Source organism: Brachyhypopomus gauderio, chromosome 13 (assembly GCF_052324685.1).
Source record: "Brachyhypopomus gauderio isolate BG-103 chromosome 13, BGAUD_0.2, whole genome shotgun sequence".
Classification (NCBI taxonomy): Eukaryota; Metazoa; Chordata; class Actinopteri; order Gymnotiformes; family Hypopomidae; genus Brachyhypopomus; species Brachyhypopomus gauderio.
In genome coordinates this window covers 2,846,218-2,871,521 of record NC_135223.1, presented here as the reverse complement: position 1 = coordinate 2,871,521, position 25,304 = coordinate 2,846,218, and the positions used below count along the sequence as shown (strand labels likewise).

General features: G+C 42.3%; 1 protein-coding gene and 1 long non-coding RNA gene across 2 annotated transcripts; one reads left to right on the top strand and one right to left on the bottom strand.

Annotated features, from left to right (window-relative positions):
- Nucleotides 1-9,807: 9,807 nt before the first annotated feature.
- Nucleotides 9,808-10,901, bottom strand: LOC143474430 (uncharacterized). The gene is made up of 3 exons (XR_013120768.1): nt 10,766-10,901; nt 10,183-10,667; nt 9,808-10,005 (listed from the first exon to the last, which is right to left on the bottom strand). It is a non-coding gene; the product is annotated as an uncharacterized LOC143474430 (long non-coding RNA).
- A 2,728-nt stretch (nt 10,902-13,629) lies between these two features.
- On the top strand, nt 13,630-17,949 carry LOC143473694 (TOG array regulator of axonemal microtubules protein 1-like). The gene is made up of 8 exons (XM_076970794.1): nt 13,630-14,331; nt 14,772-15,279; nt 15,505-15,727; nt 16,005-16,110; nt 16,364-16,599; nt 16,895-17,050; nt 17,158-17,277; nt 17,387-17,949. Exons 2-8 carry the CDS (start codon nt 14,778-14,780, stop codon nt 17,388-17,390), a joined length of 1,347 nt encoding a protein of 448 aa, XP_076826909.1. The 5' UTR covers nt 13,630-14,331; nt 14,772-14,777; the 3' UTR covers nt 17,391-17,949.
- The last annotated feature ends 7,355 nt before the right edge of the window (nt 17,950-25,304 follow it).

The following is a 25,304-nucleotide window of genomic DNA, read 5'->3' as shown; positions in this document are numbered from 1 at the left end:
CTCCCAGACCTGGACTAAAGCATCCGCCAACTCCTGGACAGTCTGTGGTGCAATGTGACGTTGGTGGATGGAGCGAGACATGATGTCCCAGATGTGCTCAATCGGATTCAGGTCTGGGGAATGGGCGGGCCAGTCCATAGCTTCAATGCCTTCATCTTGCAGGAACTGCTGACACACTCCAGCCACATGAGGTCTAGCATTGTCCTGCATTAGGAGGAACCCAGGGCCAACCGCACCAGCATATGGTCTCACAAGGGGTCTGAGGATCTTATCTCGGTACATAATGGCAGTCAGGCTAGCGGTCCTGCTGCTGGGTTGTTGCCCTCCTACGGCCTCCTCCATGTTGCCTGGTGTACTGGCCTGTCTCCTGGTAGCACCTCCAGCCTCTGGACACTACGCTGACAGACACAGCAAACCTTCTTGCCACAGCTCGCATTGATGTGCCATCGTGGATGAGCTGCACTACCTGAGCCACTTGTGTGGGTTGTAGAGTCCGTCTCATGCTACCACGAGTGTGAAAGGACCACCAACATTCAAAAGTGACCAAAACATCAGCCAGAAAGCATAGGTACTGAGAAGTGGTCTGTGGTCCCCACCTGCAGAACCACTCCTTTATAGGGGGGGTCTTGCTAATTGCCTCTCATTTCTACCTGTTGTCTATTCCATTTGCACAACAGCAGGTGAAATTGATTCACAATCCGTGTTGCTTCCTAACTGAACAGGTTGGTTTCACAGAAGTGTGGTTGACTTGGAGTTATATTGTGTTGTTTAAGTGTTCCCTTTATTTTTTTGAGCAGTGTATATATATATATATATATATATATATATATATATATATATATATATATATATATATATATATATATATATATATATATGTGCTTATATCTGTATAGGAATCACATATAATTGCTGGGCCACAGCTTTTTCTATGAGCATATAAATGATAGGTATGAAATGGGTCTATAACTAGATAGTACAGTTGGATCAAGATTTGGTTTCTTGATCGGAGGTTTGATGAACGCTAGTTTACAGGATTTGGGCATGTGACCTATTGTAATGGATGAGTTAACTACCGTTAGAAGAGGTTCAGTGACAACTGAGTCTATTGTGCAAGTAGTACAATTTAGCAATTAAATTATTTTTCTACAATTCTGGTTGTGGGAGTGGATGAAAAGTTTCAAGCATTTCTTCTAATGCAAAATTCCATTTAATATCAACCAATTCAGATGACAGACCAGATGAATTACCTATAAAAGGTTTTATATTTTGTCTAATATTCTCATTTTATTATGATAAAATTTTTAGATTTTTTGTAAGTTTAGAAATAGTACTAAAAAGTCTAAGATTGTTTTTATTATTCTCAATCAATGAGGCTAAGTATGCTGAGTGTGCTTTAGTGAATAAGGCTATCCTTCCAGGCACAGTGCAATACTTCCAGCTTAGTCGATCGCCATTTCTGCTCTAATTTATGTGCTATTTGTTTTAAGTTTCGAGTTTTGTCGGTGTGCGACAGGGCAAGCTTTTTAAATGTGGCCTTTAAAAAAATTATTTACCACTCATTAGACCATAACATCAAGAGAATGTTGATCATCCTCAGCTATGTCTGAAGAAACATAACCCAAAAGTTTAGAGTTAATTATTCGTTCTACCTCCATCAGAAGGGTTATGTATTGCTCTTCTCTGATGGTTAGAGTTCCAAGAGTGATATACAAAGCTGGTTTAATTAGTCAAATCTCCATCTCCTTAGAACATCCAAAGTGCAGTGTGTTAGCTGAGTCAGCTGGGACTACCATGAATATTCTAATCTAGTACATGGAATGTTTCCTGCAGTTCAGAGTTACCTCTGTTCTCTAATCTAATTTGTCTTGATGAACAATAAAACAGTGAAGTTCCTAGGGATTTTCTGGTTTACAAGGAATGTCATTTTCTATAATATGTGCAGATATGTTGGTGCTCATGTACAACTTCTTTTCTTTCCAGAAAAGTCTTTTCCAGACTAGATGACAAAGGTGAACATCAAAGTCTGAATAATCCATTTTGTGATGGGATGTTGAGGACCACTGGGTGTAGCACATCCAGTTTGAGATGGTCACATTTATGAAACCATCCCCCAAGTTTTGATTTTTCAGACATTTTTGATCTACTTTTTGGAGAAATGGCCTGACCCACTGCTGCTCAAATATTCAGGTAAACTTCAGTATTCTTGTAATCATCACAAGTAAGGTTCTCTAGGGCTTTGGCTACAGAGTGATAGACAGTGACTTTCACAAGCTCGTTGCAAGTGCCGCATGCCTGTGCATCAGGAATTGACTGATTGTCAGATATGTCCACTAGCACAGTACCACTAGTTCTTCAGAAAAGATGAGATCTGCCATAGCTGTCCATGCTGCGTCAGGCTCCTGTAAGAAGGAAAGGCCTTGACTCCAGTGGCATTCACCTATGAGTTAGTGTTTCACCATGTGATGAATCTGCAGGATTGTCTGGGGAGATTTTGTCTCCATAGGATATATAGCTGTAGTGATTCATCTCTTGTGTCAGCTGCACTGGTAGCAACAAATAGTTTGTATTGAGATTATTTGGACAGCCCGTGTAGGACAGTAATAGAGTCAGTCCAGTGGGAAACACTGTGGATTGATATGGGGAGTTCCTTTTGGGTCTCTCCAAGATGTGCACCAGTGTTGGCAATGCAGATGTCTAGTCTTGGCATTGATTACTGATGCTTTGTTACGATTCTGGACTTAACCTCAAGGAATGCTACTTGTCCAACCCTGCTTTCTGTTCAGAAATACAGAGTCATAAGGTCTCTCCAATAAACGCCAGAAGACATGAATACTTTGGATACAAGAGGACAGGTCTATCTGAGGGTGGGCAGAACACGTTGGCAAAGAGATCTTAGAGAGCTGAATGAATTCATTCTCCAAGTTCAACATGCTGCCATAAGATCATGTGTAAGTTCTAATTTCACTTTTTGATCCTTGTGGTGTAGGGTATGAGGGATCTGATAGATCATCCTGACTTCCATAGTTCTGCATAGTACGCTCAGGACTCTCGTGGTGTAGGGTATGAGGGATCTGATAGATCATCCTGACTTCCATAGTTCTGCATAGTACGCTCAGGACTCTCAACTTGCTAATATTTGTAAGCAAATTGGCCTTTGACACACATTGTCACAATAGCAAAAGGACTCTTTCCTGAGCATCAGCATCACGTAAGTCACTGCTTTCAGACCTCAGCTCTATTGGTAGGTGACCAGTGGTTGATTGAGTGGTGCAGGCCCACTGGCACAGCAGATCTGTTTCTGGATGAGGTCTCTCTTGCACAGTGCTCATATGTTTGGGATCTAGAGCTCTTTGTGTGAGTTTCACTTCACTTTGCTGTGGAGGTAAACTCTAAAGACCACTTTGACAGCTTGTTCTGTCATAGACCTGTTTCCGGTTTTGTACTTTGAGCTCAGCATTGACCTCTTACTCTGGTAGCCGGTGCATGTTTGTACATAGTGTATTTTGTGTGTGTGTCTAGTGATAATTAGGGAGTAGCTTCCGTTGGGTGTTTATATTTTGGCTAGGGAGTCAGTGTATTATTGTATCTATTGTTTTGGTTAGCCTATTTAAGGTATTATGATTTCAGTGAGGTTTTTATTTGTTGTGATGACTGATGCCACTCCTGAAGCTAAAACCAGTTTGTATAGATACTGTATAATACATCCTTTGTGCATGGCATTTATTCTTCTTCTGGGATTCTCCCTGCTATTTTTATTTTAGAATTAGCATTTTGGTTACCATTTGTGAATTACTCTTTTTGTGTGTCACTGCCTACATGGGGTTGCAATATTACCCCATGCCATATGTGTCTTATTTGTTTAGTTTGGCCTTTGAATAATCTGTTACATATTTACCACATCACATATCTTTCTTCTCCGAGGTTCACCTGGGGAGTAACACTGCAGTTGGAGTCTACAATACCAGTGTCATCGCTCCGACACGGAATGAAAACCTGGCGTTCATCACAAGACATTTACATTGACAATATCAACACCCAGAACTTTCATTCTAGTTACCTTATACTTAGCCTGATTGTGTGATTTATTTGTAACTTGTGTATTTGTGTGTTAACGGGCCGCCCAATGGAGGATGGGTTCCCTTTTGAGTCTTGGTCCTCCAAAGGTTTCTTCCTATTCCCCACCATCTAGGGAGTTTTTCCTTGCCACTGTCGCCTTTGGCTTGCTCATTAGGGATTTGGACCTATAGTATTGTTAACCTTGTCAATCTTGTAAGGCGCTTTGTGACAACATGTGTTGTGAAAAGCGCTATACAAATATATTTGATTTGATTTGATGTGTCACAGGAAAGGCTTGTAGGAGACTGACCTGGTGGAACATGGTCTTTACAATCATAGGATGTTCTTGAAAGCAAGATACTCAGAGTAAGGTTGAACTAGAAGTTGCTTTCCTAAATGCTTGAAACAGCACATCATCATGTGGCTAGTTAGTGTCTCACTCCCTCTTTCTCTGTAATGGCAAAGGTCAACAACGCAGCAATGAAGTGGTTGATATCTCCTATGGCACAAGGTTTATTTTTACTTTTCTCAATCTTTGAAATGAAGTATTATGTTTAAAAAATCCATCAATATTAATATGCATGTGATACTTGGCAGATTCAGGGCCACATAGTCACATCTAGGGTAATAATAGTAATAGTAATACCAATACAAATACTACTGTAATGACAACATGACATTGAAGTTCTGTTGTTGTGAGCCAGTTAAGGTTTATTTTGGCCTTTCACATTTGAGGCTTTAGTTTCTTTGTCATCTCAGCACAGAGCACCATCTTCTGGGCTCCAAAGAAAGCATCTAATTAGTTAATTGAAACTGCTGTTAGCCAAAATTCTCAGGTTCAATGAACCATACAATATTTCAACAAAATTACAGTTTTTCTCAGTCGATTTGGTACATTTCTCACATCATGGTTTACATTGGCATCACAACAAGTGCATTTCTCAAAACAAACAGCAAAATTCAATGAAATACCTGCAAAAGCACATACTTCACTCTTCTTTGTTTTTGCCTCAAAAGCAAATATTTAGGTCAATCAATTTGTCAGTGCCATCAGAATATCTAGTCTGTGTGCCATCGCCTATGAACAAAGCAGTCAAAATACGTACCCATGTTGTCAGTGGAACTATAAGTCACAGTCAGTGCAGACTGTATATTCTGATGGAAGCTATAGCTACGTTTTTGATTTCAAGAACGTTGCACATTCTGTGATATATCAAATGAAACAATACGTTACACACAAAATACAAACTTACACAGAACACAAAGTTACACATGACTGTATGTGAGAGACTGATAGAAAGAAATTGGCCCGAAATCAATTTTGTACAGCAATATTGTTTGACTGTATTGTTCACACTGCAATTTGTTGACAAAAACAAATCTGATTGAAATTCAGACAGGAAAAACTACAACATTAGAAACTTACTCTACACATTCAAAACAACCTGAGCACATACAGCTTCCTCTTGTTGAGGTGTGAAAATGGAACCTCTGGCCCCCCTATGAGCTCATTTTGATGTCCTATATGGTATAAGAATGCAAAAATGCAATACAAAAAATTAAATAACGTCAGAATTTGTCAGTGTGCAGCATTACAGCAGAGACCACATTTCTGAATTTACATACGTTTTCTCTATGAAATGTTTGAATGATTGAAGACATAGTTGAAGACAGCCTTACACCACACAGTCTTAACCCTCTTCTTGGCTGTTTACCCTGTACATGGCTTCATGTTTCCATTATGAGACTCTGTGATACTGCAGTGTTTATCGTCTATAAATGTTTTCCAATTGCAGTACAGGTTCATGAGATGCTCCTCTGACCTGTGGTTAAGACTATTGGTTGATCTAAACCTTCACAAATTCCCTTTCTTACTGTAACTGAATGTTAACCTGCAAATAATTTTGTAACGCCTGGTGATCAGGCTGTGAATGAGGATCCATGAGCAGAGTGTGCAAGCAGAGTTCATTTAATTAAAGGAGGACAAAAATACACAAAAAGGGAATAGCGAGGGAGAAACAGGCCACGGGAAGACAGGACACCAGCAGCCAGATCCGAGGACTCAGGCGAGGTAAGGCAGAAGTACCGGAGGGCAAACGACAAAACCAGAATGAGATCAAGTACCGGAAAGAATAAGAAAATTCACTTGGAATACGCTCAGTAGTCACTCCTAAGGAGGTGGCAGTACTTTGCGAGGTAGGGCTGGGGGAGACGGTCTTTAGTACTGGTTCTAATTAATTTTGACAGAAAATAGCTGATTCCTAAAATTCCGGTGATTGTGACCTCTGGTGGCCGATGGAGGTAAGATAAACTTTATTGATCCCACGAGTAGTGACTCCAGGTCTGACAAATTTAATCAAGTTAGGATAAAATTACCAAAATGTAACAACAACAAAAAAAAAAGTAAAATGATGTCTTAGACATTATGACAACATGTTCAGCACTTTTGAATGCAATGACCTAAAGACTAAATGTTTTGGAGGGTAAGACAATTCAATGGACAATCAGTACATACATATTTTGATAAATATGACATAAGCAATTGATAATGTAAAAAATAACAGACATTGTCCATATCCATCATGACTCTAGCCATAGCATTTTCTCCACCAATGTCTGCCAATTCCCACCAAAGCCCCAGATGTACTGGAATTCTGAGAGCAGTAGAGACTTGACTAAAAGAAGGTAGTGGCACATCTCCAAGATGTCTGTTTCTTTTGCAGAGCGTCTGCTAGATGTGTGCTCTGAGGTACCTAGCACTACTTTTAGGTATGGAAGATCTTCCTTGGTTTGGTAGCAGGTGACATGGAGAAGGATATATAACTACCTTTAAGGATTCTGATGTTTTGATGGATGGTCTGAAGTGCTAAATGTTCAGGCTTCCAAGCCCAGCTGGCTGCTGCTGAATACAGAAGCGTTGCCTTCTCTGAAACACCTTCTATTGCTGGTGGTCTCCAGGTTTACGAAGAGGAACAGCTGAATGATAAATATGAAGAGATAAATATGGTTCCATGTATTCCTGAGTCTGAGGGATACATGATTACTTTTAAGAAACTTTTCTAATATAAGCTTTTCTGCGTTGGTCATTTCTGGGAGCATACACTTGGTCGTCATGGTCACACACCATGTTATCTCAGAAGGTTTCAACATATCAGCTTCTATTGCTTTGTCAGATCTTTTGGTCTCTTGTATCATGTGGCTTGGAGCATACACTAATCAATTAATCAATACACTCAGTTACCTCAAATCATCCACTTGCTGCCTCAACACTTTACCATTCACTCAATAAATTAAATACTTCAGATAATTCACTTTTGTCAAGTGTTTTGCTGTGAAGCCTCTCTTATAAAAGAAAGATCTGAATGCAGTTCTCTTAATTAATTACATTCTCATTTCAAAATATGCCATTCATTCAGAAAACCATTGAGAAAATGATCTTCAAGCAACTTAAGCTTAGTACACTACAGGAAAAATACAAAAATCAGCACATAAAAATGGGAGCATTTAAATACTTAACATCAGGTCTTCATAGATAAACACACTTCAGATGTAACCATGGAGGTGAGCAGGCCAAAGCAGGCGTGGATGCAAGTGCATAAGTTTGTGTAGTTGATTACACAAAAAAAATCACAAATATATCAACTGGTATCAAATACAAAACAAACACACCATGGAATGCAAAGACAAATGAACATAAGAAACGAATATGGAGCTAAACATGGGATTTAAATTAGTTAAAATTAAATTTTAACTAATCATGGGGAGGTTCATCTGTTTCCCTCCCTACTTTAGGGAGAGAGTTGTGGCAGCTGAATGATTTAGTTTTCATGGCGTGCGTTTGCCAGCCAGTTCTCTCTCTCTCTCTCTCTCTCTCTCTCTCTCGCGTTGGTCTCCAGTTGCGTTTGGTGTCTCTTCACCATTCTCCCTCTCTCTCTGAATCTGTACTTATTTCAGTACTTACTCCTTGGCTGCTTCCTGGCCTCCCTCAAGTTTTCCTCCCTCTCTTATTCTTCCTATCCAGTTTGGTTTTGTTTTGGGAAGAGTTTTTTGTTCTTTGCGGCATTTGCCTGCCAGCCAGTTACTTCCCCTGCCGTCCTTTGTTGTTTATTGATTTTCGTTCTCTTTTACACGTTTAGTATTCTGCATCTTTTGTGTTTATGTTTGGTATTTTCTCCCATGTGTTTTTCACAAGTGAAATTTGTTGAGTTTCCAGCATACTTTCTGTTTGTGTTTTCGCCCCACCATCTGCTGCGGTGTTTTTCCCATCTGTCTCACTTGTTGGTGAGTTTTATTGTTTTATTATTTTCATGCGAACCAGAACTTCTCGTTGGCCTCTAAAACCGCAATGGATTCCGCTGTTGGATTCCACTGCATGACAGTTTTGCTCTTTTGCAATTTGGCATTGTCTGTAACAGAGGTAGGCTATATGCCAGAGGTCACCAACAGGCGGACCGCAGTCCAGATTCGGACCCGAACGCAGTCCTGTCCGGACCCAATCTCATTCCTGATTAACTGGATACGGACCCAAATGCCATCCCAACCGGACCCAGAATAAATTGTTAAAAATATTTCTTAATTTTGACGGGAGAATTTATTTTAAATTCTCTATTGCGCTATTGAAAAAACACTCCGTCACGAGTGTTACGTTGCCCCCCCGCTCAACAACTTACGTTTGCCACCCCCTGCTCGACAACTTACATTCGCCACCCCCCTCCTGTCCCCCGGACCGCAGGTCAGAGCTATCTGCCAAATTTGGCCCGCGGAACAATATAGTTGATTACCCCTGCTATATGCCATTAATATCTAAACCACCTGCAACAAAAGTGAATATACCTCTAAGACTAGACCGCTAAATGTCCAAATTAAGCACTGCTTTTTATTTTCACTCCAAAATGTCATGTGACTTGCTTTCACACTGGTCACTGAAAGCTCCAACATGGCACCTCATGTCAAAGAACTCTCTGAGGATCTTAAATGACAAATTGCTCCGCTACATGAAGATGGCCAACACCTTGTAACTGAGATGCAGCACAGTGGCCAAATTCATCCAGCATTTTAAAAGCGCAAGGTCCACTCAGAACGGACCTTGCGTTGGTCATCCAAAGAAGCTGAGTGCACATGCTCAGCCTGACATCCAAATGCTGTCTTTGAAAGATCTGCGCAGGAGTGCTGTCAGCAGAGAATTGAAGAGGTGTGGGGGGGGGGGGGGGACCTGTTAGTGGTCAGACCAAACGCTGCACACTACATTAAATTGGTCTGCATGGCTGTCACCCCAGAAGCAAGCCTCTTCTGAAGTCTGTACACAAGAAAGCCCGAAAGAAGTTTGCTGAAGACATGTCAACAAAGGACATGGATTACTGGAACCATGTCCTATGGTCTGATGGGACCATGATCTCCTCCTTTTGGAACCTGGGTCGCAGGGCAGATAATGACCCCAAACACATCTCTAAAATGACCATTGCTTTAGTGAAGAGGCTGAGGGTAAAGGTCATGGACTGGCCAGGCATGTCTCCTGACCTAAACTGAGGAGAACATCTTTGGGGCATCCTCAAGCAGAAGGTGGTGGAGCGCAAAGTCTCGAATATCCGCCAGCTCCATGATGTCATGGAAGAGTTGAAAAGCATTCCAGTGGCAACCTGTGAAGCTCTGGTAAAGTCCATGCCCAGGAGAGTTCAGGCACCTGTGAAAGATGTATTGATTAAACATATTGATCGCTCTTGCACATAAATTCATGTGGAAGTGCCTTGTGTCTTTAGAATGTGCATAGCAAATGTAGGTTCTGGGTACATTAAAGGCTTGTGGAATTTTGAGACATATGTCAAACAGGCTGGTAGAAGGTTCCTGCATTCCAAAAACTTAGGAGCCGAAAGTCTGTTGGTCAGGGGCAATAAGTCCTGTTTATTGGTTGTTGTTGCTGGTCATCGTAAGCCAGAGGGGTCCTGGTGCCTGTATATGGACAGAAGGTGAGACAGCTCAACCTTACCAAACCAATAAATCAGAGGAATAAGGTGTAATCTAATTTAGCTACATTGGTGAAGGTGTGGCTTTGAAAGCCTTTGTTAAAGTAAATTAAAGGATTAAACTTGCTGGAGAATGTTGCAGGCAGCAGTACGTTCTCCTCACCTCTGTCACATGTGCTCAGTCTGAGCCTGTTCTCATCCGTGAAGAGTCCAGGGCACCAATGGCAAATCAGCCAATCTTGGTGTCCTCTGGCAAAAGGCAAATCGCCCTACACGGTGTTGGGCTGTACGCACAAGCCCTGCTTGTGGACGTCAGGCCCTCATACCACCCTCGTGGAGTCTGTTTCTGACAGTTTGAGCTGCTCCTGTTCCTCCTTGCACAAAGGAGGAGGTAGTGGTCCTGCTGCTGGGTTGTTGCCCTCCTACGCCCCCTCCATGTCTCCTGGTGTACTGGCCTGTCTCCTGGTATCTGCTCCATGCTTTGGACACTGTGCTGACAGACACAGCAAACCTTGCCACAGCTCACATTGATGTGCCATCCTGGATGAGCTGCACTACCTGAGCAACATCTGTGGGTTGTAGACACCGCATCATGCTACCTCTATAGTGAGAGAACTGACAAAATTCAGAAGTGACCAAAACACCAGCCTGAAAAGGATGAGAACAGAGAAAAGGTCTGTGGTCACCATCTGCAGAACCACTCCTTTATAATGCTAATTGTCTTGCTAATTGCCTCTCACTCCTACCTGTTGTCCGTTCCATTTGCACAACAGCAGGTGAAATTGATTCACAATCAGTGTTGCTTCCTAACTGTATATGTATACACACACAAACACATACACACAAATCTGAGTAAATCCCGGTAAACCATGTAAATCAAAGTAACTGCAGTGTACTTGGATACACAAAGACATAAAAATGTAAGTGAAGTGCACAAAGTTTCCAGAGAAACAGGACGTATTAATATGTTTAATTTGAACTCTTAGCACTTTTGTCATTTTTTTAATTAGATCTCTATCTGACAAGTTCATGAATAAACTAGCCTTGCCTAAATGTAATTGATGATAGATGTTTTATTTACATAGACTTTAACCTCACATCTTCTATAACAATGGAATTTATAATAATATATAATTTATTTTTAATCTGTGTTTAGATTAATTGCATACCTGTAACTGGTCCCAAAGAGGCAAGAGTCTGAATAAAGATCAGACACAATAATAAACAATAGCAGTATACACCTTGCTTCCGCTATCATATTTTGGTGTCAATATTAACCACGCACACCAGTCGAGCTGAACTCTCATACCACTGTTTATACAACCAACATCTGAAATGCTGAATAAATGAATAAATAAAAATAGTAAAGGAAATGATAAAATTTGGAATCTGTGACATGACTTTCAGTATATTCAGATGTTTTTTTGTAAAAGGTTATCAATTATATTAGCTGACCTGGTATTTCAATTAAAACTAAATAATTTAGTAAAAAAAAAAAAAACCCAAAATAATTTAGTTTAATAAAAAATATTAAAAAGCAACCTTACCAACACAACACTAGCATATCTACATACAACCTCACCCTACATATCTCCGAGTTCTTCCTTTTCAGTACCAATCTCAGTTTCAAGGATTTTGACTTGGGCAAGCTTTTCTTTGTATGCCCTTCTCAGGGCATTTGACTTGGAAAGAAGCTGAGCCATCTTGGATCCAGTCTTGCCCTCAGCTTCTTCTGCAAGAGAATCTGCCTCTCTAGCAAGACAGGTGGACACGTCTTCCAAGCTTTTCTTCCTTTACTTAAGGTCCTCTAAAGACTGCTCAGTCAGTTTTCTTTTCTGGCTCTGGGATTCCTTTCCTTTCCTGATTCGTTCCTGATCCAGAAAGAGTCTGTATTTTGACCGGGCTACACCCACAGACGCTAAGAGTTCCTTGGTGAGGGGAACCTGTGACACCTCCATGCATTGTGACAGTCACATATGAGTCTGTGTGTGACAATTGTGTCCTCTTGCATGTTTTCTGCCTCCACCTCCTTGTTGGAAAATAAGAAATAAAAAGATAGACGTACAGCATCAAATTAAATAACCATACAAATTATACATTTAACAACATGTAGACTCAGCCTATCTTCAAGTATGTCTAAGGCATGGTTTGACCAAAATCCTCACACCCTGCAGCTGATAAAATGTATTAAAGGTTACATTTTGGTTAAATTACTGAAATAAATTAAATTATAAAATTAACTAATTACATAAAGGCTCAGAATTTTCTTTCCCCAGGCCATTTGTATCTTAAAACACACAAAACTTTTTTAACCCCCTACCTTCTTTTCTATTTATTATCCCGATGAAACCAACTTACTTTGTCTAGCCGTGCTGAATATGAATTTGAATGTTAACATTGAAAACGTTGGGACACACTACCTGTTTACCATATGTATATATGCCCACTAAAAGGCAATACATCAGTACAATGTAAATAAAACCATGTGCAATCCATGAAACAGAGCATGGGACTGTGGAACATGTTTCAAAACATGACAAACATGACATAACCCATCTACAGGGCATAGTTGTGTTTTTTTACATTTTACATGATTTAATACAGTAAATATATTTTTATTTCCTCTAGCTGGGATTTAGCATGCATTGAAACATTTCACTAACTCAATGTCATGGACAGTACATGGTTCCGAGATGTATTTGTATTGTAGCCTAATTGTATATAAATGGTTAACACAATGAAAAGAAGACTGTGGAGCATAAGTAAGGATCACTTACTTTGATAAGTTTTAGTAGATCCTGCGCTGTTTCATGGCCCATGAAACGAGAGCCCATGTACCTCGATTGCACATATCCATTGCTCCAGAACCGAACATGAAGATCCAGCTGTTTGGATTGTGTGGTTGAATTAAAGCTTTCATCGAACATTAACACATACGGCCCGGTAAGCGCGTATCAACTCTCTCTTGATGAAGTCTGCCAAGCCAAATCTAGCTATATATGCGATTTTGTTTAGTCCACACGAAAAAGTTTTCGCGATATTCGAACCAGGGAACATTGCCATCACTGTATCCTAATGTAGCCCGAATATCATTAGCCGAAGCGCTAGTGATACTGCGATGGAGTCCAGCGGGAACAGGTGTTCTGACCATAGCGAAGACGGCGGGGATGAGGCACAAAATTGCGTGATGGCTAGAGTCCGCTGAAGTCTTTTGATGGCAAGGGCCATATCCTGCCTGCGGTTATTATGGGTTTTGTAGTTTAATTAACACGTACAAACACATAACTGACTTCCGGACGTTCCGATTAAACTACACTTCTCTAAAATTAACTAAGGTAAAATTTTAAGAACTGACTAAATTAAATTTAAGACCTTGGATGAAAATCTGGCTGTTTTTAAGTCTTTTAAGGCCTTAAATTTAAAGTTTTGAATTTCGCGCGAGGTGTGTGGAGTCGCGCGCTACGGTCACTCGCGAAAGTATAACTAGCTTTATAGGGGAGACGCCTAAAGGCATCGCTAAAAAGGAGAGCTCTTAAGTGATTTAGGAAGCCTTAATGTGGATCTTGTGTTTAAATAGAATTATTTGTTCAATTAATTGGTTCAACGCAGACAGATTTCTTCATAACTTATAATTGGTAGGCTTGAAAGTTACCGGATCGAGGCAGACAGTTCCCGGAACGCACCCTTCAAAATGAAAGAGTTCCCGGATCCTGTTCCGGTAGGATCCGGCTCAAATTAAGCCCTGTTTACAGATATACTGATGTTCAACTGCATAACGTGAACTAGCTAACCTAGCAATCCATCCACATGTTGACTGAATAAATAGCCTACTTCTCAAACTGCTTACAAGCGTAGCTTCAGAATATCAAGCTAGTTTGTTGACATTTTGTTAAGTGGACACAACTTCCTGAATGCTATTTTAGTAAAAAACAAACCACACATCCAGGTCCTTGCATATTTGTAAAAATGCTTGCCACTTTGTTTTTCAAGCCATTTAAGAATGGAGAATGAGACATTGGTACACTTCAAGTAGACATTTTAGTAGACATCCTCTGAGTGACCGCTAGTCCGCCTACTTTATTTTAGATTCTTGCGGACAAACGCAACTACGTCGACAAGGTAATTGAGACTGTGACGTCACATGGATTCACATCTAAAGAGACGTTCCAACAGCCAGAAACAATCATTTGTTGGACAACGACAGAAATTAAAGATCATCTTATGGTGCAAAATGGATTTTCGAGATTTGATTGAGCAGCATTACAAGTTTTCATAGTCGGATTGTAGCAGCAACAGCGGCGCATCCACACAGGTACCCTACTTCAAATAACTGTTTATGTTATTTATAACTCTGCTTTCCATGATGAAAATTATTTGGTTATTCAACATTGTGTCATACCTCAGTGTGATTACTGTTTTGCGTGTCGATGTAGTCTGAATGGATACGTTAAATGAGAGCACTAATTCGAGTGTTTGGATGTTGTATTATATATGTAGCCTAATGTATTGGTCTTTAGACCTACACATTTGTATCTAAACAGTTAAAATCTTCCATGTTTAAAAAAAGTATTGTAAATAAATGAATTTCTATATATAATTTAGGTGTAATTAATCCAGGTGTGAAATATGTGATAGGAAATCATATAACAATTTATAGAGTGTGCAATATGTAAATGTAACCAGGGAGGTATTTAAAATAATGTAAATAAGATGATTTTACATGTGGTTTCTGTGTTTTGTCCCATACTTCAGGATTACATGCGGGACCGCCCATTGCAAAACCCCATAATCTCATCCTCCAAGCAGCTGGATATGATTGAGCGAGAGCAGCGGCAGTTGCAGGCGGGCCGTGTTCAGAAGGTGATGGAAATCAGTTTACGTCAAGAAGAAAGACAGGAGGCAATTCTAAAACGAGTATGTGGCAAGTCATTCCACCAGTCCACCAGGATCAACCACAACATCCGACTGGAGCCCATGAGGAACGGTCAGAGTGGCTCTTTCCACTCTGCTGTATCCTCAGTGAGCTACTGCGCACCGCTGCACAAGCAGCAGAGAGTGCGCAGAATCCATGGCTCACAGGCTGCTGTCGGAAAGGAGCTGTCTCCCTTCAGGCCGGAGGACCCGTGCACGCCCGTTGAGCTCATGCCCGCTATTCGGACACCCGTGCCCCCACCAGCGGTAGCCAAACCCAGCAGGCTCCCCAGACCGCTGACTCTGTACAAGCGGGCCAAGCCTGTGGAGAAGGCCTGTGAAGTGCCAGGTGAGTTCTCTTCCTGGAAACCATCAGCTGAAGTAGCAAAGCTCAACACGGGGGCCGTGCTCAGCTACCCATGTATCTCAAATATAGATGTTTTCTGTAATGAATTATAATACTGTATATTTACAAGAAACCTGCATGTAGAGCTTCAGAAACAGAAAGTTAATGAAAGTTAAATAACAGTGGCGTGTTGTGAAGCTATAGGTAACCGCTCCGCTCCAAATGCAGCAGGATCCGGTCAGGAGCAGCAGCCAGAACCCCCCAGCAACCCGGCCAGCGGCAAGGCCGGCCTGAAGGCGGCTCGGTTCAGCCAGGGGTTGGGGACGTCCTACAAGCCTGCTCAGAACAAGGATGCTGTGGCAGAGACTCTGAGCCTGGTTAGGGAGCAGCCTCTGGCCAGACCTGAGCTGGGCCTCAGCCAGGCATTTCAGCTGCTGGAGAATGAGGACTGGTAGGCTTTTACCAAGCTCCAGCCGACAGTCTGCCTCACACCGAGCAAACAAAGTTTACACTAAGCTATCCCAGCCAGAACAGAGCTATAATGCCTGAGAATACGGAAATATCATGCTTTGGCAATATAAACATAAATAATCAGTAATGGGCACTCTAACAGGGAATACATAGCCTATAGCTTATGTGTTGATTTTTATTGATGAAACTTGTTTAGCATTACTGATGTGATAACACCAGATATGTACACCGTGTTCTAACACTGTGTTTTGGAACAGGGAGAAGAAGATCAATGGGCTCAAACTGGTGCGTTCGCTGGTGCAACACCATGCCAATATCCTTCTGGCCAATCTCCACAACGTGTACCTGGCCGTGCTCGAGGAGGTGAGGAACCTGCTTATGAACTAAATATTCTGTAATCAAAGCCAAGGCGCTTGAGAACGAGCTTCACCATTTGCTACTCCAACTGGACATGATCCATTTTATGTATTTGGATGTTCTGACCTGTGGAATAGTCCATTTCGAATACTTTAGAGAGGAATTTCTTGTCATAAGATTGGTGTGGAGGCCTGGCCTGGAACTTGAGGCTTACTGTTGCCTGTCTCTCTGTCTTTCTCTTCTGTGTCCACTGTCTCAGGTGAAGAACCTGCGCTCCAAGGTTTCATGTGCTGCCATGACCACGCTGGCGCACATGTTCACCTACCTGCGGAGGGCCATGGACCCCGAGGCAGCAGAAGCCGCCCGCGTCCTGCTGCACAAGGCCTGTGAGAGCAGCGCTTTCATCAGGGAGGATGTGGACCTGGCACTCAGTGCCATGGTGCACAGCTGCTCAGCCAGGAGGTCCATTCATGCCCTGCTGACCGGAGGACTAAGGTAGGATCACCTCACCAACACAATCATGCAGGCTTTCCACCAAAATAAACAGCATTGTCAAAAGAGGCTTTTAGTAGAAGACAGAAGCACATTTATAGTACAGCAGAGCACTGTTGTTATCAAGCAGTAGCATCAATGACGGGACAGTTTTGTGGGCAGTCTGGAGTGATTTGCAGTAACAATTTATTTGCAGGACAAAACATTCATTAGTCTTTCTTGTAAGAATGAAGCAGAGTTCATGTGCTTGCAAACTCCAGATGTATTTCTCACTATGTGTTTCTCTTTAATCCTCCAGCCACAGAAACGCCACTGTGAGGAAGACTACAGCGTTTCATATGGAAGGCCTCGCTCAGCTGCTGGGGGCTTCTAAACTGCTCACGGGCAAGGACCTCACGGAGCGCTTCCTGTCCGCCATCAGCCGATTGGCTCTGGACGCTGCACAGGAAGTGAGGTAGACAGCTCCATTGCTCTCTATGGCCCCGAAGTCAGCACTGTGTCCATCAACACATAGAATTGATCAATCAGCCATGAGAGTAATTTAAAAACATGTCTCCTCAGATTCCAAGCCCATAGTTGCATAAAGTTTTTGGCCACCAATAAGGACTTTGTCAAGATGGTGGACAAATTTGTGTCCCCAAAAGATCGATCGTCTGTTAAAGATATCATCATGAAGGGCAGGTAAAGAACAAGATAATCAACAACTGTACAGAGTCTAAGTCTTATCATTTTCATATACAGAAAATAATAGTACTTATAACATCTGTTGTCTTCTCTTTGAAATGTATAGATAAAAATGGACACCGTTTGAGAAAAAAGAAAGTCCCCTACCGGTCGCCTCCATCTACAGCGGCAGTTGTTGTTGTTGTGTTGTGTTCGTCCCTCAGGTGGGCGGAGCCCGCGATCCGTCTCACCTGAGGGTCGTTTGTTTGTCTATATATGTCTTGTCTTTGTACCTGTTGACTGCTGGTTACTATATCCTTCATTTGGATCAAGTCACGGGTACAGCAGCAGTTGTCATTGTGTTGTGTTCGTCCCTCAGGTGGGCGGAGCCCGCGATCCATCTCACCTGAGGGTCGTTTGTTTGTCTATATATGTCTTGTCTTTGTACCAGTTGACTGCTGGTTATAATATCCTTCATTTGGATCAAGTCACGGGTACAGCGGCAGTTGTCGTTGTGTTCGTCCCTCAGGTGGGCGGAGCCCGCGATCCGTCTCACCTGAGGGTCGTTTGTTTGTCTATATATGTCTTGTCTTTGTACCAGTTGACCACTGGTTATTATATCCTTCATTTGGATTAAGTCATGGGTTTTGGTTTGCGCACTTTTTCTATTAAACCATATTTTTTCTCTGAGACTTGGCATGATCGCTTCCTTTTTGTTTCGCTCACCCTGCCCGTCACACAATCAGCTATAAAGAAAAACACCACCACATACTACTGGTCAATTGACATGACCACCATCATAAGATCAGCTTCAGGATTTACAGCAATAAGCTACTTCTTGAATAAATTAAACAAGTTCATTAAACAAGTTCTTCCAAACAGTTCTATTTCTCATTATTTTCTCATCTCATTTCTCATAGAAAAAGCACCAGCTAAAGTTTCCTATATATCTACTTTACTTGAATATGTCTTGCTACTTCAGCTGCGTGGCCAGGTGCTTGAACACTGCAAGGGGTTCAATAGCTTGAGGCATGACAGACATTAGTGAGTTAGTGCATACATTATCCAGACAAATCAGAAAACAAACTAGGACAACAACCAGTAAAACTATCCTGACAAATACATTTTCATTTCTTTTCTTTCTTTTCCTTGTGTGTTAATGGGCAAAACTTTGTTTTTTTGCATAATGAACTTCAGCTTAAAATAATGCAGAACATATTGCTAAGAAGAGAAAAAGCTTACAGCACCTGGTATTCCCAGGTGGTCTCCCATCATACTAGTATAAAAGTATAATCAATTAATATAATAATTTATTAAATATATTAACATTTATTTTTGAGCGACCCATCCAAGGGTCGCGACCCAGAGTTTGAAAAACCCTGCAGTAGAGCACATGTAAAATGGAGCTTTTATACACTACAGACTTAAACAGGAACGTCGTCTATGTTGTCAGAAAAGGATAAAATAACGTGTTGCATTTGTTGTTTTTTCTTTCATTGGCTTTAATCTCTTAGTCTCTGCAAGGTGGAATGTAGTTATTTAGCTCTGTAGACGCATAACTAGCGCACAACACAGTTTACACCAAGCAGAACGGTCTGTTATCACTTTCATGGTAAAATCATATGAAGTTTGTTTTAAAAGATAATTATTCAATGTTTCCCAATGTTTGAATTACATCAGTATTTTGTTTCGTTGTTTGAATTTAATAATTTTTTTAATATAATTTGAGGTAATTATCATCTTTTAAAAAAACTATTAAAAACTGAATTATTTTCATGTTGGTTTACAGTTGATCTCAAACCATTTTTCATTTTAATGTTTTTAAATATCTGATAAATTAGCTGTTTGGTGGCATATGCTTTTTGTCAATAGCAAGGTTTTAACTGGTTTTGTCATGTTTTAAATTGGTGTTAAAAAAGTTGGTGATTTTAATAGTAAGATCAGCTGAGTTTAAAGCATTACTGAATTTTTCAGAGCTATGTGAAAACCTTCTGTACATGCTGTGGACGATACTGAACTTACTGGCTCCATGTGGAGTGTTTTTGGGAGTGTTTGAGATATTCATTAATTTGGCCATGGTCTGATAATGGATTTCACTGAACCCTAGTTTGTTTAACCCTAGTTTTTTCACCCTGCACTGATGCATTGACCATCCATGTCAGTGACGGCACCTAGATGTATGTGGTTGGCAAGCTTCCTCTGTACCACATCAAAATTCCTCCCAAGTCTCAACCATGGTGGACAGCCCTTTATTTGAGTAAGGGTGCAGTAATCTCATAGCAGCCTGAGTGCCAGTAGGTGTGTAGGTGTAACGTGGGTCCACTGACTACAGAGGACCCACGGGGTTTTTGTTTGATGGGCTCAGGAGCAAACTCCAAACACAAACGGTGAACTGAGGCCTCCGCGAGGAGCGGGAAACGCAGAAAATAAAAGCAGAGAATACGTCTCTGAAAATCCCAACAGAAAACACACGGAGGCAACGACTCAACGTGTCTGCACAAAACAGGAGCACAAACAAACAAAATAAAGAAGCCAAAGAACCAAAAACACACGGAGGCAATAACTCACCGTGTCTGCACAAAACAGGAGCACAAACGAACAAAATAATGAAACAATGATACAGGAAGGGAACAGTGAAGGAAAACTTGAGGTAGGCCAGGAAGGGCGCAGGAGAGAGACTCGAAGTGGAACAGGGGAAAGACAAAACAAACGAGAGAGAGAACGCACTAGAGAGGAGTAGTATACCGGCTGGCAGCACGTGCGAGTAGCAACGAACAACTCAGCAGTGAGGCACTGCAACTGTGCCTGTTAAATAGGGGAAGGCACAGCTGCAGGTCCTCACCGCTGATTGCGTCTCGTTTGCGCATTCAGTCTAGCACTCCTTCTAGTGGCGACCGGAGGGACGGTTCTGGACCCAGCCCTGACAGACGTGGGTAGAGCGTGCCCTCTAGTGGCGACAGGGAGAACGGTCCTGGATCCAGCCCTGACAGTAGGTCTGCATGACACCAGGTTTCTGTTCAAATGGGGGTGTCTACATCTTCGGTGCTCTTTAGAACGTCAGGAACGCTTCAACTAAAAGGTTGAGGAGCGTCCTCAATGTCCCAAAAGCAATCAATCATCAATCTGCAATGAGTTAATTTATATCACGCCTTCAAAATTACACATTTACAGTGAGACAGAACCATAGATTGGTACAGAACTTTTTTCTCACATGCAATACCATTGTACTAAACATTACATCAATCATCATGACATGAATCATAAAATTCAGATATCTAGTTTTGTCAAGTTTAACTTATTTCTATATAAATATAAATTAAATGCCAAATGTTTTGCTTAAAAACCAAACAAGCAACAGTTGACCGTGGTGATGATCAATAAGCTTGATGATGCTTGGCCTTCAGAACAGAATCAGTTCTTCAAGGTTCACTTGCAAAAAAATCAGGGAGTTTGTAGGATTATAGTCAGATCAGATGTATGATTATCTAATTATACCCAATATATATCCAGAAAAAACTGACATTGGCTAACTGGCTCACCTAACTAAAGGTCTAATATAACAGGTTTGCCATAACTCATTAGCAAATATCACCATCTACTGGCCGGCAATAGGAAAAGTACGGAACTTCACCATATATACAAGTATATCTATGATGCAAAGTTCGGTGCTTTGCAACAGTTGCAGTTCTAGGTGAATTTGAATCATTGCTTTTTTAATGCAAAAATAACAAATACATTTTAAAAAGGCATCTAAGAATCTAAAATGCATTTTTTCTTAAATTGTTCTATGTTTTATTTATCACAAGAGTACAGTGTCTACTGCTTGCATGAAGGCTGCCATTTTTTATGCTTATGTGTAAGTGTGTCTATCACAGCAAGGGAACCAGACCATTCGTTGCTTGAAAAAAACAACAAAAGCACAGCGCTAATATCATCTTCTTTACAGTTCAAAAGTACATGTCTTTATGGACCAGCACAGGTCACAAGACAATAGCAACTCAACTCAACGATGCTTTTAACCACATTTTTTAATGGATTCCAGCAGCTGCCAATGTCAATGTTCTCCTTGATCAAGATAATTAAGAACAAAATGTACTGTTTTAATATTGAACAAATTTCATGAATAATTCAAACCCGAACCACCAAAGTGGCAGAAATCCCTTTGTTCTGCTTTTTTTTATCATGTGGTAGCTGTAGTGTTCCAGACTTGTTCCTGAGTCCTGAACCACTTCAGTAGGAAAGACAAACATACCCAGGAAAGACAAACAAATACAAAATAAATCACTTCCCTTCAACTGAGGAGGCGAACTGCTGAGAGGATGTCGTCTGGATGGCAGGGTACACGGCAACAGTCTGACACGGAGAAACAGTCTCTGAAGACCAGGAACACGCCGAGTCTCTGTGTGGCGCTTCCCCACTGCCGCCGGACGGTAGACGCGGTCGCAATCCCTCGCGTTGTGCGTGAACACGGCTCCCGCTCAACCTGCAGCTAACGCCAGCCCAAACGCACGCACACGGACACGCAGGAAAGTGCACAAAAAACAAACCAGCAGCCTTCCCCCGCGGCAACGCCGTATCCTCCGCCACATGCACGTTGCAGAAAGGGCCTCGCGCTCTTCTTGCTACACGAAGGTGGGCACGTCCGCCATTTCGTGCGCTACGCAACAGCTGAATTTTCCCCGAGACCAGTCCTGACTCAATACGCACCGGAGTCTAGTTTAAAGAGCCCTCAGACCTGCTCGTCTCGCTCTGAACGCTGGTGCTCACGAAGACAGACTTTCTCTCGTTTGAAAACACATAAATACTCGTTTGTTCTCTCTATATGGCTGGAGAGCAAGCATACACGTTTACTGCTCTTAACCCACCGTTCGCTTTTCGATTTCCTTGACCCGCCCCCAAAGCGATACTGGGACCTCACATTCATCTTCGGACAATACTTTTAACCCTTGCATGCCCCGGTACACACAGTACATTGTTGGAGATTGCAGAAAAGTAACTAAAGCATCATAAATATTTGTGTACTCCACATTCCCCCCTGCTAAACCCTGCCATACCAGCGACCATCCTCCAGCAGGCCTCATCTCTGAAATACAAACAAAACAGATAGATGTGAACAATAGTTACACTTCAGGTGTGGAAGCCATAACTTCAAACATTTTTTTTTTTTTTTTTTACATTCAAACAACAAACTCGTTTTCTTCAACCAAGAATATCGTACATTTAACATCATTTATTTCAAAACATAATCGTTCCTGTACCTCCAAGGAAGCGTGCCCCTGCCCTGCCTGTCTGAGCGCCTCAACGTGCCAACATGGTCACTCCCTGTATCTGACTCATCAGCATCTTCAGATCCCCCTTCTGTCCCTGTATCTGCATCTACATCCCCAGCTGAATGGTGTCCCTCTAGTGCTACTCCCTGATCCCTTTCTGCGTAAGTGTCAGGTGTCTGCCTAGTTCCTGGTATGTAAATAACATCGGCGTGATCTGAATCGGAATGTTCAGAATCTCTATGCTTATGGTCAGGTAGGGTTCTTTTAGTGGGAGACTGGAATGTGCAGTGCCTGAGTTGATCCCTATGAACGACTTTTGTGGGCCCTCCCTTTTCAGGCTGTATGGTAAACACTGGTGTATCTGTGTGATTTTGCTTCAAGACAATGTATGGCTGTGCTTCCCATTTATCCTGTATCTTATTTCTGCCCCTAGGTTTGTGGTTCCTCAGGAGCACCCGGTCACCGGGTCTAACAAGGGCACCATAAGACCTACGATCGTAGGCTCTCTTTCGCCTTTTAGAGGCTCCCTGTGTGGCCGCTCTTGCAACCTCTACAGCAGTCCTCATCCGCTCATGGTGATCCTTTACCCAGTCATCCAGATTGTCAATGTCACTATTTTCTAAATCCTTTCCTCCAAGCACATCCAAGGGCAACCTTGCATCTCTCCCAAACATGAGGTAGAAAGGCGAATAACCCGTGGAGGAATGGACATGACTGTTATATGCCATTACTAATTCGGGAAGATGTTCTTTCCAATCCCTCTTCTTTTCCGGAGGCAAGGTCCGTAACATGTCGTGCATCGTCCGGTTGAATCTCTCGCACTGAGAGTTCCCTTGTGGATGATACGGGCTTGTACGGCTCTTCGCTATACCATAAATGCCACAAATTTCCTTGATTACGCTGGACTCAAAATTCCGTCCCTGGTCTGAGTGTAATCGAGCAGGGCAGCCATAATGAACAAACCAGTGCTTCAGGAGGGCTTTAGCTGTTGTGTGGGCTGTTTGGTTCTTGGTTGGTACTGCAATGGTAAATCTGGTGAACATATCTGTGAGCACCAACACATTCTCATAACCACCTTTGGATCTCTCCAGCAGGGTGTAATCCATTGCAAGCACTTCCAGTGGAACACTGACTTTACTACACGTCATGGGTGCACAAATCCTTGGAAATACATCCTTTGCCAGTGCACATCTCCTGCACTGTGTGATCCAGCTCTGGACGTCCGAAGTCATGGTTGGCCAGTAGTAACTCTGTCTCATCATTTGCAGGGTACTCCTCTCACCGAAGTGCCCGCCATGTTCGTGATGACTTTCGTAAACCCTTCTTTGCAATGACTCTGGTACAATCAATTGCCATACATCCTCTCCATCTCTTGGGTGGCATATACAACGAAACAACACCCCTTGGCGCAGTCTCAACCTGTCAAACTGTCTACACAGTTTCTTCTGTTTCAAGCTCATAGCGCGTTGTTCAGTAGGGCTAGGCTTCTTCTCACTCAGCACAGCACCATAGATTAGTTGGATGACAGGGTCTTCTCTTTGCAGTTCTTCGATCTCACTCCAGCTATATCCACAGGCCCCCCTCTTAACTGAAGCTTTAACGGCAGCCTGTACAGCGGACTCATTCCTCATCCCCTCTGTGGCAGGCCATAAACATGCACGCACTTCCTCTGTCTTAATCTGTATGAAGTCTTTGTCCACATCAGTCACTTCAGGCTCTTCTTGGGAAGGAATCCTTGACAGGGCATCGGCGTTGGTGTTTTGTCTCCCTGGTTTATAGTGAACATCAAAATCATACTCTGCCAACTGAGCTACCCATCTCTGCTCGACAGCCCCCAAATTGGCCGTCCCCAAATATCGTAGTGGATTGTGATCTGTGACGACAGTGAACTTTGTGAACATCAGGTAGTCCCTGAACTTCTCCGTTATGGCCCACTTAAGTGCTAGCAACTCTAATTTGAATGCACTATAGTTTTTGTCATTCTTTTCTGACCCCCGTAGGCCCCGGCTTGCGTAGGCTATTACCCGCTCTGTCCCCCCCTGCCTTTGGCTAAGCACAGCCCCTATGCCCTGTAGACTCCCATCAGTGGTAAGTGTGAAAGGTAGTGTTAAGTCTGGGTAGGCAAGCACTGGTGAAGACATTAGGCACTGCTTGAGACTCTCAAATGCTCTCTGGCATTCCCCACTCTAGGTGATTGGTCCAGGAGCTCTCTCCCTGGCCTTCACTCCTCCCAACAAGTCATACAATGGCCTGGCTAAATGTGAAAAATTGGGTACGAAGCGTCTATAATAGCCCATGAACCCTAGCACCTGTCTCACTTCCTTCACTGTCCTTGGAGTAGGCCATGTGTGCAGGGCCCTGACCTTTTCATCATCTACTTGGACTCCTTCGGCAGAAATCACATGCCCCAGGAACTTCACTTCTGAGCGGAAGAGGAAGCACTTGCTAGGTTTCAGCTTCAACCCATGGTGCCTTAGACGAGTGAGTACAAGTTCTAGTCGCTCACAGTGACTTTCAAAGTCCTTTGAAAAAATGATGTCATCAAGGTACACCAGCAATGTGTCAAAAGCAAGGTCACCCAGCACCACCCCCATAAGTCGTTGGAAAGTGGCTGGGGCATTGCAGAGGCCAAACGGCATACGACACCACTCAAAGAGCCCAAATGGTGTTGTAACAGCAGTCTTCTCTCTGTCTTCCTCACAAACTGCCACCTGGAAATATCCTGCTGTCAGATCCAGTGTCGAGAACAGCTGAGCATTTCCTAGGGCGTCGAGT